Source organism: Microcebus murinus, chromosome 13 (genome assembly GCF_040939455.1).
Source record: "Microcebus murinus isolate Inina chromosome 13, M.murinus_Inina_mat1.0, whole genome shotgun sequence".
Classification (NCBI taxonomy): Eukaryota; Metazoa; Chordata; class Mammalia; order Primates; family Cheirogaleidae; genus Microcebus; species Microcebus murinus.
In genome coordinates this window covers 77,912,594-77,928,616 of record NC_134116.1, presented here as the reverse complement: position 1 = coordinate 77,928,616, position 16,023 = coordinate 77,912,594, and the positions used below count along the sequence as shown (strand labels likewise).

General features: G+C 47.5%; 1 protein-coding gene across 2 annotated transcripts in view; it reads right to left on the bottom strand.

Annotated features, from left to right (window-relative positions):
• The window catches only part of LOC105878807 (phospholipid-transporting ATPase IB), a 504,404-nt gene extending 488,863 nt beyond the window's left edge, over positions 1 to 15,541 (bottom strand). For both annotated transcript variants that reach the window (XR_012922496.1, XM_076009551.1), the window contains exon 1: positions 15,413 to 15,541. Coding sequence is in view for 1 of the 2 variants with exons in the window: in XM_076009551.1 (XP_075865666.1) it covers positions 15,413 to 15,488 (76 nt within the window). In the remaining variant the exon portion in view is untranslated. The remainder of the gene's footprint in view (positions 1 to 15,412) is intronic.
• Between the last annotated feature and the right edge of the window lie 482 nt (positions 15,542 to 16,023).

Genomic DNA, 16,023 nt, shown 5'->3' with positions numbered 1-16,023 from the left:
GCTGGGGCAGGGGGATCGCTTGAGCTCAGGAGTTTGAGACCAACCTGAGCAAGAGCAAGACCCCGTCTCCACTAAAAATAGAAAAATTAGCTGGGCATCGTGACGAGCATCTGTAGTCCCAGCTACTCAGGAGACTGAGCAGGAGGATGGCTTGAACCCTGGAGTCTGAGGTTGCTGTGAGCTATGATGATGTCACTGCACTCTACCATGGGGACAGGGCTAGACTCTGTCTCAAAGAAGAAAAAAAAAACTTCCTGGGGGCAGGGATTATGCTCTTTAATCTGTTTAACCTGATCATGGATCAGTGCCTGGCCTGTTGGAGGCCTGCAACAAAGGTTACTAAATGATGAATAAATAAGATAAATAGATGGCAGAAGAATGGGTGAATAAATAACGGATGGAGGGACAGACAAATAGGAATTCAGGGTAGGGATAAATTACTGCAGGTTGGAGTGCAAGGAAGGAGATAAGGCTTGAGCTGGATTTATTTATGTTAACAAATATGCAAATAAAGCTTCCTATCTCTGATTTGCTGCTTCAGCCCAGAGGCAAGATTTATCTCAGTCACTCATCCTATTTTACTTGACACCACTTAACTCCAAATTGCCCAATGTCTCCCTCCTCACCACCATTCAAATCTACCGATCCTTTGAAACTTAATGCAAACAGAGGAATGAATCGACAAACTGCAGTACGTCCATACAATAATAAAATGCTCCCATAGATACATGCTACAACACAGATGAATCTGGAAAAGTGAGGAAGCCAGGCACAAGGTCTGCACACTGCGTGATTCCGTTTGTACGGCATTCTGGAAAAGGCAAAAACTACAGGGACAGAAATCAAATCAGTGGTTGTCAGAGGCTGGGAGAGGAGGAGGAAACTGAGTACAGAGGGACACACGGGAGAACTTTGGTGGTGACGGAAATATTCCATATCTTGATTGTACTTAGCTAGATACGTCTGTCAAAATCACCGAGCCGTACCCTACACCTATACCCATGCACTATACATACCATCCGCCTCGAAAAGGAAGATTTCACTGTGTGTAAACTACACCTGTAATTTAGTAAAATAGTAAATTATGAACCCTGACTTTTAAAAAAGTCAAAAAATGAAAACCTAACTTACATCCTTCCTAATAGCTTGCCCTGCCCACTTTTTGCTTCAAGTGTTCGTGTATCCTCCTAGTAACCCCTTTAGCTATTAATCATGCCTAGGAACACCTTTTCTATTATTGTCTTGGAACATCACTTATTTTTATTGTTTCCTCTGCACAGGTCCAGTTATTCTCTTCCCAACCAAAGCGTAAACACCTTAGAAACTGTGTAACACCTTGGAAACTATGTAGCATGCCGCATCCTTTACCCACTGCCATGGATCCAGGTCACTGCTTGACACGTTGGGCACGAGAGATGTGCGATAAATGTTTGTGGATTTGAGTGAAAACCAGCAAAGGGGAGATATTTTGGGTACCTCTTCGATCCCAAATTGGACATGATAAACAGGCTCACCAACGCATTTCTCTGTTAATCACCAAGCACAGCTTTTCTCGAAGCCTGCCGGGTTATCCAAATCCATCCTCCATACATTTCACTCTCAGCTCGCTCTCTAGCTGGCTTGTCGCTGACATGAGAGGCTGAGGATTTCCAGGTAATCCCAGACTGCTGACGGGGCTCCCAGGAGTGCTTACACTGTGTCTGTGCTGGGACCTCCTTTCTCAACCTACTGTCTTAGTTCCTTTGCTGTCTTATTACCGGCTTCATTTAAGCCCGGAGTTTGAGTACTTCAGGGGGAAAATAGGGCAAATAATTTATAAGACCGGACAAAATCGTGTTCTGCTTTAATATGACAAAAATCCAACCATTTCCATTTGATTCTCCTTGTATCTAAAACGCTGGGGCTTCCTATTTCCAAAGTTGCCTATTTTCAATTCCTGAAAATAAAACAATGGCCACTCCAATGCTGGAGTCCCCCTGAGTTTTCATTAAGCGCCACTATCTTGACTAAGTTATTGTCTGTCTTATCACATCCTTTGAAAAGGAAGTTTCATCTTGATTAGACTTTGGGAGCAGAAAGTTCGTCCTATGATCACATAAACAGAACAGCATTTCCTCCGCATCACAGAACTTTCCCCAAGACCCTTTACTTCGTTCCCTATAGGATTTCTCTTCGCCTCCCTGGTGAATCTATTTTCCATCAAACATCACTTCCTTTGAGCATGCTTTTGCATGCACCCCTGTCCTCCCGCTCGCTTTCCCTCCAGCCCACCACTGGCCATGCGCGTATCTGCTCCTGTGTTCAGCCCGCTCCTGAAAGCCGCTCTCCTGACCACAGAACCGCACTGCAGCGTCCTTGACTTGTCCCCTCCAAGCCAGTTCTTCAGCTTTTCACCTTCCTCCCTCCCTCCCTCCCTCCTTCCCTCCCCTCCTTCCTTCCTTTCCTAATTCTGACACTATATAAGAAAGATAACACAACAATATCTCCACCAAAACAAACTTGACCACAAAAATATCTGAAATCATTAGTAAAAGAGAAAAGGTTTTAATTAATGTATAGAAACACATTTACAGATTGAAGGGGAAAACCACCTGTCTTAAGCGGTTTAAGTTTAAACACCTATCGAAAACTGTTAAAAAATCATGAAATTATCGTTCAAGGTTTAGGAAGTTATAGCTCTAAATAATGTTTCCATGACCCCAATAGTTCTGCCATTTTTTTTAGAGGGGCCCCGAGGTAAGTTGGTGAAGGGGTTTGTGAGGGACCAGGGAGGTCCCTGAGCAGTGAAGCTGAGCAATCCCAGCAGGGGACGCTGACACCATTAAACAGGGGCTCTGCTAGGGGACCCCTGCCAGGAGCTCGGCCCAACACCCACGGTGATTAGGATGCTGCAACAACCTGGGATGCACCTCGGAGGGACCTACAAAAGCAGACGCAAGTGCCTAGAGATGAACGTGCACAAATGAGGAGGAAGAAAAGTTTCAGGTGTGGAAAAGACGTGTCTGTCCAGACCCGGCATCTCAGCCCCACTTGCGCTATTTTAATCCCTGCTAGCACGAGCAGTTTGAGGCTCACGGCTGCTCACACCGCCCTGGCAATCCTCGAACGCTTTCCAGGCAGAACTGCCTCGCAATGTTTTCTCAGGCTATTTAGCGCCTTCGTCCCAAGCACAGAATGAGCCAGTTCTCTTTATTTCCAAGGCCGAAGGCGTGGGAAAACTATCCCCGTAACGGCCCAGAGAGAAAGAATCCTGTGTTTATGGAATCTGCGGAGAAGGCAGAAGGTCTCTGGAAGATGAGATCTGTGGGGAAACCAAGGCAGAGAAAAAAAAAATGACACCATTCAATTGTTTCAGAATCTGCAGTTAAAGTGGTGGTCATAGCTTTCATCGTTAGTGGGGAGAAGAAATGACAATTTGGATTCCCAGGAGAGAAACATCCATCCCTACAAATGGCCAAGACACCACCACGCGGCTCAGCATAGTCGTGCTGAACGGAGTGTGCACGGGCGCCCACTCCGCCCACCCCACAGCCCTTCCAGCCACCAGAGCGGCGCTGGGGAGGCTAGTTAGGAGGACTCTGCATAATGACTGAGTTCCTCTAAATTTAACAAAACACCAGAATCACAAAGAAAACTAAGTTTGATTCTCAGGAAGAGGCAAACTCTCCCGTGCATTTACCACTGTGAGCAGACGTTGGAATGGTCTTCTCTCTAAAAACTGGGCCCACCATGGTGATCCTCAGGCTTTCCAAAGACACTGTATCCACACCAAATTCAAATTATACGAAGAGAAGTTAACAATCTAATACAGACAAAATTAAATGGAGGAGGTTCAGCTCCCTACACCCCTAGTATTAATATAACATTCTGGAAATAATTACAGGATCATTTTAATGGTCATTATCTTAATTATTAATTTTATAATAAGGAACACTAAGTTTTGGGTAGCGTTAAGTGCTTTATGTAAGTTATCTTGTTTAAATCTTTCTCTTAATAATTCAGCGTGGGAGGGATTACTACCTATACTTTATAGATGAAAAAAGCGAGGGAATTGGTAACTTCCCCAAGGATACCAGCTAGCACGCATCAGAGGCTGACTGGAGTCCTCTGGGCCATATTCTTGCCTAACGAAGGGATTGAATTCAGCCTAAACTGCAGCACAGATCACAGGAGACTAGCACAGCGTGGCTGGCGCCTCCCCCCACCCCCAGCACGTATGTATTTCAGCCAAAGAAAGGAAAGAGCGAAGTAAACTGCCAGCGTGACTACTACAGTCCCTGACAACACGGGGTGGGGGGTTCAACCACTAAAACCCTGATCCCTGCAAATTGAAAGACACCTGTCTAATTATTCCCTGGAATGAACTCAGGTGACTTTGACAAGGTAGGAAGCTGGGGAGCAGGAGGCAGGGAGTAAAACTGTGCCAGGGTTTTTGTCTTCTTTTTGTTTGAGGGGAGGTCACTATGGAGAGAATAAGGATATATATGGCAAAAATAAGTAAATATGTATATTCACAACTTAAAAGTACCCTCTAGAAGAATAAATTTACATGTATAAGTTTCAAAAAGCTAAGGAAAAGTTTCAAAAAGCTAAGAGTTTCCCTTTGGAAACGGCTTTCTCTCTGTTCATGGAACACAGACCTGTTTACACATAAGGACCAGCCATCGCTGTAGCCCAACCGTGGTGGCATGTCCCGCCCATCCCCGCACTCACTAAAGACAGGCTACCTGGGCCCAGCAGCTTTGCTGTGCCCCCACAGGGACCGCAGACTGCAGCAGGTGCGGAGAGTTCTGGAAGCACGAGGTGCTGCAAGTGCATGAGCACCATGAAAAGGAGGAAGCAAAACAAAACTCACACTCAAACAATAAAGCAATCAGAAAAAGACTTCTGCGTACAATTCATATTGTCCAGGAAATAAGTATTTCATATATGAAGCAATACTAGACTGTTATTAAAAAAAAAAGAATCAGAAATCTTTCCAATAAAAAATATAATTGTGGATATAAAAACTTGGTAGATACTAAAAACTAAAGCGATCAAAAAAAAAAAAAACTGAAGAGTAAGTTACTGAATGAGAAGACAAAGCCAAGCAATTCTTCCGAAATGAAGATGCAGAGTATAAAAGGAAAATGAAGAAAGCTGGGGCTGAGACAGAAGCAGGCAACGCCCCAGCTCAAGCCAGAACAGGGAGCGTGCATGGGAGGCCATACCTGGGGACAGCAGACATGAGAGTTTCTCCCCAAAAGAAAAGCAAAGACACGATTCTCAAATTGCAAGGTCTTTTCAGTGCTAAGCAGATAACTAATGAGGAAAAAAAATACTTAGATCATTATATCGAAATGTCATAACATCAAGGATAAATATATCATTAAAAAGTAATCAAAACAAAAAATAGCTGCAAAGGAGCAAGAGGCAGATGGACATCAATGCTTATCAGCAAATCTGGGTACAGGGAGATAACAAAGCAGGATCTTTAAAGTGCCAGAGGAAAAGAATTCTGAATCTAGAATTCCATATTCAGCGAAACCTTCCCCTAATTGTGAAGATGACCTGAAAGCATTTTTAGGGACACAAAGAATAAGACAGTTTAGCACTCACAGATGCTCCCTGAAAGATGCCCAGAGATCTACTCCAGCAAGAGGAGTGAGACACAAGGCAGCACTGGTGAGCAGAGAAATTCATAAATACTGTCAGCTGGGAAAAAAAATAATTATTCCCTGGAATGAACTCAGGTGACTTTGACAAGGTAGGAAGCTGGGGAGCAGGAGGCAGGGAGTAAAACTGTGCCAGGGTTTTTGTCTTCTTTTTGTTTGAGGGGAGGTCACTATGGAGAGAATAAGGATATATATGGCAAAAATAAGTAAATATGTATATTCACAACTTAAAAGTACCCTCTAGAAGAATAAATTTACATGTATAAGTTTCAAAAAGCTAAGGAAAAATATTATCAAAGAAAACTTAAAACATCAAAAGCATAATCAATGAAATATAATATTGATAAGTTGGATTTTGTTAAAATCAAAAACTTCTGCTCTGCAGAAGACCCTGTTAACAGAATGAAAGACATGCCACAGACTAGGAGAAAAATTTGGAAAACACATCTCTGATAAAGGCCTTGGGTCCAAAACATACAAAGAATTCTTAAAACTCAACAATAAGAAAACAATTCAGTTAAAAAATGGGCACACCCTCTGAACAGATGGTTCACCAAAGAAGATAAATAAATGGCAAGTAAGCACGAAAAGATGCTCAACATCATACGCCATTAGGGCATTACAAACTAAAATAATATTGAGAGACCTACACACATTCATCAAATGGCTAAAATCCAAAACACTGACACCACCAAATGTTGGTGAGGATGTAGAGCAAAAGGCACTCCCACTCACTGCTGGTGGAATTGCAAAGTGAAAGAACCCCTTTGAAAGACAGTTTGGCAGTTTCTTATAAAACTAAACATACTCTTAACATATGATCCAGCAATCACATGCCTTGGTATTTATCCAAAAGAAAACTTATGTCCACCCAAAAACCTGTACGTGAGGGTTTATAGCAGGTTTATTCATAATTTCCAAAGCACCCAAGATATCTTTCAGTAAGTGAATTGATAAACTGAAATACATCCAAACAGTGGAATATCACTCGGGGATAGAAAGAAATGATCCATCAAGTCATGAAAAGACATGAAGGAAACTCAATGCACGTTGCTAAGTGGAAGATGCCAATCTGAACAGGCTACATACTGTATGATTCTAAGTACGTGGCATTCTGGAAAAAGCAAAACTATGGACACAGTAAAAAGACCTGTGGTTTCCAGGGGTTGGGGAGGCAGGGAGGGATGGATAGGTGGAACAGAGAGGATTTTTAGGACAGTGAGACCATTCTGTGTGATGCTGCAGTGGGGGGTACATGTCATTATACATTAGTCGCAGTGTGACAGAATGGTGCTCATCATGGTGTGACGTCACGCCGTTGAATGTACAGTGTTAACGTAGACATCGTCACACCCAATGTGCTCCATGGCCTCGGCACCACGCTGCCAGCATTGCCCTGGCAAAACTCTCCACATACCATCCTGCATACGAGAGCCTGGATAAGGGACTCAGGACTATGGAGTAGCTCTCCCGCCCCGGCGATCTTCAGCCATACTCTATACTCATGCTCATAAAGCCACAGTCTCCACTGAAAAATGCATACGCTACAGACAACGTAGCTCTCCGCTGTGGAGATTCACAGACTGTAGGTGCAGTCAAAGTAACCACCCACCACTGACGCAAGATACCCAGACCACTAATAATCACACAAGTATCATGTTGGTTACCATCACTGTACTTATGATCACAGCCTGTAATTTCATCAATGCAGTTTAAAAGAAATTCCTAAAAACTCAAAGTCCTGAACAATTAAAAAAAAGTCTAGCATCATCCCCTACCTTTGTCTCCTCAATAAGACTCAGTGCCACCAACAGCTTGGTAGTGAGTGAACACCATTCACTCAGGCTTTTTCCTCTCGTGTTTACTTCCTCCATTTCTACAACACGACTGTTTGAGACAGTGATACATAGTGGAGAAAATATGCACTAAGAGGGAAAGCATTATAAATGTGCTGCTTAAAAAAAAAAATAAAATAAAACAGAAACAAACAAAAACCACTCAACTCCAGTGGGTGGTCTCTGAGAAGGGAAAACTGACGCTGAGACGTCCGTCGGTCTTTAAGGAGGCTGCCGTGTGGGCCGCTAAGGTTTGCCCGTGCTCTCCCTAGACTGTGCAACAGGCCGTCAAGAGTTGTAATCATACATTTTGAGTGCATAGTATCTGCAGATCCTCTCCATAAATTTTGACTAATGATATCAGACAACTGTCAAAGACCCAAGTAACTAGATTTTTATCAGAGATTAGGTTCAAAGAAATATAATAGAATTTCGCAGCCCCATGACCCAGTTCATTTTTCAAAATTAATTTAAAGGTGGATATCTTAGCTTGCGCCCAAGGGAGATTTTCACTCAAAGTACGAGGAAGACGAAACAACCCTGAAAAGAATACTGAAGGGACCTAAAGACACGAGCTCTGGCTCCTCTCACTCTGTACCACCCTCAGCAACCTCAGACAAGAGCCTCCAACTTCCCCTTTCGTGGTGCTGGCTTCCCCACTAGCAAAGGGGGTGTTGACGATCAGATAATTTTATTCCTGAAAGTCTGCAACTCCATGAATAACCAGTCAAAAATGTTTGCATTAGATGATCTATAATAGTGTTCTCCAGTAGAAATATAATGCAAGCCACATAACAATCTTAAACTTTCTACCAGCCACACTAAAAAAAGAAATATAGCAAATAATTTTAATAATATATTTAACTGACATATCCAAACATGTACTAAACATAAAACATCATTAACGAACTGTTTTACTTTCCTTTTTTGTACAAACTCTTGGAAATCCAGCGAGTATTTTACAATTACAGCCCAGCTCAATTCCGACTCACCAGTTTTCAAGCCACACGTGGCAAGTGACCACTCTACTGGGTGGCAGAGTCTAAAGTCACCTTCAGTTTTGATAATCTGACTCAAGGTCAGATTTGAGGAAAATTAAATAAAGAAATTGCCTACTCTGCACAAAGTATCTTGGGCTCTCTGAAGGATAAACATTAACAAGGAGAGTATGAGCACAATGTTCCTACCTGCCATGGATCAGGACAAGCCCCTCCTGCATCTCTCACCTGCTTGGCTCCCACCTCTAGGGCTTGGTGACTCCAACCCAGCTGCTCCCCGTAATCACCTGCTCTCCTCCCTGGTATCGCCCTGGCTCAGGCCTCCTTATTTCTCCCCTGGGGTATTGTAACAGGCCCTAACTGTGCACTTCATCCACCATCCTCGCGCCTCCCTTGTGTTTACAGCCAGCCCAATTTATTCGCAGCTGAGAACCCTTCCCAGTTGCCTCTTCACACTAGCGTCTTCCCTCCCAGAGAAGGTGCCCAAACTCTAACATCGCAAAATCAGACTAAGGCAGAGTTAAATGGAGTTGAATAACTGTGTTTCCAAGTGCCAGGGAGCGGCAATGTGAAAAGGGACTTAGATGGGCCCAGAAAGTCTATCCTATCATTCTCTCCAGGACACGTGAGCATCGGGTAACAGGGGGAGTGGTGGCGGGCGCAGGGGACGTGCGGAGATGGCAGGACTCCGCTGCACACTCTTAGCAGAACCCGCTGCCCAAACTCACCGGGAGGAGAAAAGATCGCTCAGTTCGTTTGCTCTGTATACAGTCACTACCGCTTTGGGGGTGGGTTTAAAGTAAAAAAAAAAATCTGCAGTTTTAAAACCAAAGTTATGTTTCGTCAATGTATTAGAATAAAGAACACAAAAAGAAAACGGCAAAGAGCCTTAAATAAGGATGATCATTATGTGGCTAAAAATAGCTGCTGAGAGTCCTGATCCTGTGGCGCCTTCTGGCTGTAACACCGGCAGGCCAGGCCTCCTCCTCTGCATGTGAATGAACCGCTCCATGCTAGTCAGGCTGCCTGACTGTAAAAAATGCAGCTGTCTTTGAACTTCGTATCTGGAGTGAGACTGCAAATGTCAGAACAGAGAAGCGCTCACTCCCCGGAGTGGTTCGCTTACCCTACTTTCCCGTGTAATCGGGCTCAGTAATGTGCTTAGAATATTCGCAGTAATCCTGCAATCCGCGATGCATGGGGCTGAGGAGGCTGACACAGCACCTCGAGGGATAGGAAAGGGAAAAGGAGCCCCGAATGCGGAAATGTGTACAATGTACATTTGTACATATGCTGATGATTTCGCGTAAGATTACACAAGAATGGAAAACTCGACTTACAAACGCAAAACCTCTGATTCAAAGTGAATGAAGATTAGATCATGGTTTAGGATGAAGTGGGCTGATAGGTCAAGAGATTCACAGAGAGGCAGGGAGGGAGGGAGGAGACGAACGGTAAGAGCAAGAGAACCACGCACATAAGCGACGCACGCTGGTATCTACGTATCTACGGTGACACGCGACCCAGTGAACCCTGCCCGGTCATGGCTGGGGAGTGAGCATGTCATTCGTGTGCCCTGTGTGCACACCTGTGAGAGCCAACTTGGGCGGCCACGGGGCATGACTGGTCCCCAGCCCCAGCATGGCTCTGTTCCCGCCAGGGCTCTCTCCTGGCCGGAGTAGGTCCCGTTTCTGCATTTGCCCTTGATCATGATGGGGAGAAACTCCCAGGCCATGGCGTGAGATCACTTTTATTTTTAGCCCTTCTTAATGATTGTTAACATTTGCTCTGAGCACTTCTACCGGCCTAAATGGATGCAAATAACACCTTGTATCCAAGCGTGGTATTGACCAGAGGTTATATTTAGCAAATGTAAAGATCTGTGGAGGGGCCTGTCCTTAGAGGTGCTGTGTACACATCCTCTCATCGATGTTTAAAAACTTTTTAGCGAATGATTTCAATTTAATCCATTTGTCAGGTTGGCACCTCTGTCAGATGGGGGTTTAAGACAAAGCACCCCTTGTAGAAGTGAAATCAATCATGAAACAACTGAAGCCATGGATGATGGAGGTGAGTACTGGCCACCTGTGGGGTAGAAGGTGGCCTTAGCGGCAGGACTACTTTCAACAGAAGGTGGCAACCTTCAGAGACACTGGAAGATGAGCACTCTATTGAGAATCAGAGGCCTCAGGAGGAAGGTCTTCTTCCTGTACTCATTTACGCCTGGGTGATGGTGCGAACACACTTACATTCTCCCGCGAAGACTCTCCGCAGTCTTCCCCTAGGTAGGCTTGCATCGTTAGAAATAGGGGGGAGTCATAGTGGGAGTTTTCGCCGATTCTGCTGTGAGGTAAGGCAAATATCTAGGTGGAGGAATTTGCCTTGGATGATCACGGGCCTGGGGAGGATCTGACACGCTACCAGTACAAGCTTGATCACGAACAAAATAATTAACGCTTGCACTTTTGTGCACATTACTCTCAAACACGGCAACCACCTCCTGAAGGGCAAGCTCTTTATTTTTACCCTCATTTGTAATAGGAGCAAAGGAAACTTTTGAATGTCATATAGGTAGAAACGACAGTGGCAAAATCCGAATCCCATCTCTCTAACCCTAAATGCTGGTGTTTTAACCCTACATATACTGCCCCTAAGAAACTTCCAAGCATCATCTAGACCATTAGACCAAGTCCAAAAGTTGCCCATGACGGAGCTCATTCGAGTCTTTATTTACTGAGTCACAGGATAGTAGAGAAAACGGAAGCAGGAGAAATTAGACTCGCGTCTTTCTTTATTGCCTGTCAAGGAAGAGAAAAACAATATAGAATGAATGAACTTGCTCTGTTTAACTGACCTGATACTGAGCAAAGCAGGCTGGAGATGGCAGGAAGCACACTGGACTTGGGAATTAGCAGGTCCTGCCAGAAATTAAGCAGCAAGCAAAGAATTTCTCTGAATGTTTTTTTCCTCCTCTGTGAAATTAAACCATCTCTGAGATATCTTTCAGCTCTTACATTCAGACACTAGAGCTCCTTACGTTTTCAGCTGCCCTAATTCTCCTCCTTGAAACTAGGGGCAAGTGGTTATGGGAAAACCAGGTCCATGCAGGAAATCATTTAAAAAACAGAAGCAAGCCGCCAAGTGCAGCGGGGAGTGCCTGTAATCCCAGCCTGTGTGGGAGGACTGCTTGAGCCCAGGAGTTGGAATCCAGCCTGGGCGACAGAGGGAGACATCTGCCTCTAAAAAAAAAAGGAAACAAAACAAAAGCAAAAAACGTCTTGGATGGCCAGGAGAGGGCAGGATGGGTTGGATGTGGTATTTAGAGGCGGACTCCAGGGACAGTTTCTGGAAGATTTGTAGTCTGCTGGGTTCTGTATTTGGTCTGTGCACTTGCTGCCTGCCTGCTCTGTAACGCTGATCTTCTATTTAGCCAACTCCAGAAATTCAGTAAGATAGGAAGGGAGCCTCTGCCCTAAATAGCACCAATGCCGTAGTCCACAGAAAATAATTCCCCCCTTCTGTCTGTCCTCACTCCCTCCACCCCTATTATTCACCCACCTAACTTCCCCACTCATCCATGAGCATCATCTGTGAGTGTTAATTCGAGGTTGGGGAAGAGAGTTGAGAGTATTCCCTTATGTGTCCAATCAACCCCTAAACCATAAGCTCCACAAGGACACAGCTGCTCCGTTCCCTGCTCCGTCTCTAGCACCTAGAACAGTGCCTGGCACACAGCAGGACTTGATATGTATGTGTGAAGTCACTGACTTTGTTTCCATGCTCTCTCCTTGCTAGACTAAACAGCTCCACCCTGAGCAAACTGTGAGCACCACCCCTCGTGAGTCCTGGGATTCCCATCATTTGGTCAAATGTCTGAGATACACTGGCACAAAATAGAACTTTGGGGAAAGGCAAAACTGATCAAAATAGAACTAAACATTCAGATCAATGGATCATATGGTAGTTCTACTTTCAGTTCTTGGAGGTATCTCCACTCTACTTTCTATAAAGGTTGTGCTAGTTTGCAGTCCCACCAACACTTACGTGCACATAGGGAAATAACATTCACCGGAAATAAAGGAGGTGGGAGGGGGAGGAGAAGATGGGTAAATTCACAACTAACAGGTCCAATGCACACTATCTGGGGGATGGGCACGCTTAACTTTGACTCAAATGGTACAAAAGCAATTTATGTAAGCAAAACATTTGTATTCCCATAACATTCTGAGATTTTTTAAAACTTCAGATTGAGATAGAGTCAAAGATGCCTCAGGCAAGAAATAATAGTGTCAGAATTATTGTAGTCTGCAGCTCAGCACATAATCTTGAAGCACACTATGATCTGCTATCCTTTCTCTGTTAGTCTGTAAATACCGAGAAGCAGCGGAGTTCACCGAACATCACACATCTTCGTCTGGTATTTTTGTAAGATTACACTAGTGTCAGGCCCTTTATCCCAGTTCCCATGAGTCACCCCCGGGGAGCTCAGGCGACCCAGGTCCTCCCTCTTCCCCATACATTAAGGAAATACTCTAAACACGCCCCTGGCTCATAAAACCGTCCACTCTTTCTGGAACTCGCGGCCTATCATCAGCAAGATCCCTCCTACCTCACCTCCTCCACTGTTCCTGAACCTTCTGACTTTAATTGCTCTGTTCTGACGACCCTGCTCCCCTCCCTGCTCTCAGACCACTGCCCCTCCCCTCTCCCTAAAATCCCCTTGCTTTGCCGTTCGTGCCCTCAAATGCATGACTGGGAGACCCATCTCTAAACGCCCCCACCTCTGGTGAACTCATGTCCTCCTCCAGCCTCCATTCCATTTGCTTCTCCCTCCTCCCTCTTCTGCAAAATTCACCCAAAAGAGTTTTCCAGACTTACTGTCTCCAATCCCTGTCCTCATCTCTCTTGCACCTGTTCTATTAGACAATCTTCCCCATGACGACACAGTAACAGATCTTTTCAAGGTCACCGATAACCTCTATGTTGCCAAATCAAATGGCAGTCTCCCGGCCTAATCCTTCTGAGCGCTCAGCAGCACTGGCACAACTGCACACGCCCCCTCCCCGAAACCTGCCTCACTCAGCTTCCAAGCACCCCTCTCTGGGTTTCCTGTGACCTCCTGGCCATTCGCTCAGGCCCTTTCTGTTGCTCCTAACCTCCCCGACCTTGAAATGCCTGAGTGCCCAGGACTCTGTCCAAGGGCACGACTTTTCCAGACCACCTCTCTACACACTGACTGCCAGGACTGGTGGCATAATTTTTAGAGCCCAGAGCAAAATGAAAATGTGGGCCCCTTCCTCAAAAACGACTAAGACTTCCAAGACAGCAACAGCAGAGCATTAATGCAAGCACGAGACTCTTCAAAAAGCTGGGCCTGGCGCAGCTGCGGGGCACGTCCCCACAGAGCCAGTCCTGCTGACGACCCCTGAACCTCTCTTTGGTCTTGAACACTGCCCAGAACCCCAGGCCTGTAGGTCCAGCTTTCTAAGCATCTCCACTCCACATGGCTGTCTAGTGGGCAGCTCAGACCCAATTCCTCACATGCTTCCTCCGGGCACAAGAGAAGCCTGTTCCTCTGCAGTTTCACCATCTAAGTGCAACATTCTTCCAGGGGCTCAGATCAAAAACCTTGGAGCCAGCCTTGATGCTCTTCTTTTATGGAAGAGAATACATCGGTATCATGAGCACACACCCTTGGCTCCACCTGCAGAGGGATGGCGGATGTCCCCACCTCCCCGCCCTGCCACCGCCTTGGTGCTGCATTGCTGCGGCCCTCCCCGCGGCAGCTCGCCCCGCCGTCCAGTCCTGACTCGTGGCCCACGATGCCCTCAGGCCAGGGTTACCCTCAAAATGCACGTGAAATGCCCTGACACGGCTCAAGTTCAACAACATTGGTCTAAGTTACCGGATAAGCTTGTTTCCTCTCACATTATCCAACTACGAAGATAGGAAAGTCACCTATTTTATATGCCTGTTTTCCTCAAAACAAACAAAAAAGCACGGAGATGACAAGGGACCCCAGCTCCAAACTGCACACCCGTATGTTCCTCAAGTCAGAGAGCCACCTACAGACTTGCCAGGAGTTCTGAAATGGTAAGAAACCAAATCATTTTTTGAAGCTCCTCTTTCGATACCGCGTTAACTGAGGGTCTAGGTGACGCACCGTGTGGCACCACCGCGTCACACCCTGCTGCTCCAGATCGCGGTTTCTAAATAAGTTACGTAACATAACATAACGAGGGCTCCTAACGCGGTGACTGGCTGGCTGGGGGTGGTGTATTTGTAGGGCTTAAAAGAATTCAAGTTCCAACACCCAGGCGACTGGGGGGGGGGGGGTCGCGGGGTGTAGCTTCCCGACCGAAGGTCAGGGTCGTGAGCTAGTGGTCGCTGCTTTGCGCGCACAAAAACCCAGGGCCCCAGGTGGCCAGAAACCCCGGAGTGACCCTTCCTTCGGCTGCCTCCTGACAGCTCTGCAGCAGAATGGGGACACGCAGATGCCGCCCGCCAGCCAGGCGAGATGTCCTCTGCGCCGCCAAGCCGTGCCCACCGCGGCGGGGACTGCCTGCCCGGTCGCATTCATCAGCCGCATCACCGGTAAAGGCGCGCGGGCATGCGCGCGCGTGCGTGTACACACACACACACACACACACACACACACCCCACACCCCACACCCCTGTACGAGGATGGCGGGGGTCTCTGACGCCCACTTCCCCCTCGCCCAGGCTCTGGGCCTTTTGGCCTCGCAGGTGCAGTGCGCCCAGCACCCCCCCACACCACCCCCGCCAGCGCGGGCGGATCCTGCGGCCCCAGGAGCCCAGGGCGGGGGAGCAGGGCGCAGGGCGGGGCAGTGTCACATAACGCCGGGCGCGCCCCGCGCCGCCCCCGCCCCCGGCCCACCCTCCTGCCGCGCCCCTCCCCGCTCACCCACGGACGAGCCGATCCTTGACCTTCGCGGCAGGGACATCTTAAGAGCCTTGTCCAGGCCTGCGCCGCTCAGCATCTCGCCCGTGTCGGGGGCCCGGCGGCCCCGGGCGGGCGGCGAAGGCTGCGCGCAGGGCTGGGCGCAGGGGCCGCAGCCCGAGGGCCATGGGTGGGCCGGCGCCTCGCCGCCGGGCTGCGATCTGGCCGCGACCGCGGGCAGGCGCCTGTGCCGGGCCGCGCCCGAGGCTGCGCCGTCCGTGCCGCAGCGGCCAATGCAGCAGCGCCCGCGAACGCCACCGCGGCGGCCCCGCCGGCCCGGGCTGCGGCGTGGGGGGCGGGGAGCGGCCCGCAGCGGGAGCCCTTCGGGAGGAGGGGCGGGCGGGGAGGTGGAAGGACCCGCAAGGTTACGAAGGACGAGGGGCTTTTTGATGGTGGAGAAGGCGACCGGGTGGGCTCTTTGGGGTGGGGGACTGGGCGGTGCTCTAGGAGCACTTCTGGGAGATGGGCGGCCCTGGAGGACGCAGGGTCTGGGCCTGTCTGCAACCTGTTTACCTGCCTGTCACTTGTCATGAGGTGCAAATGAGGGCGTTGCGGAATCCTTCAGGGCTCACAAC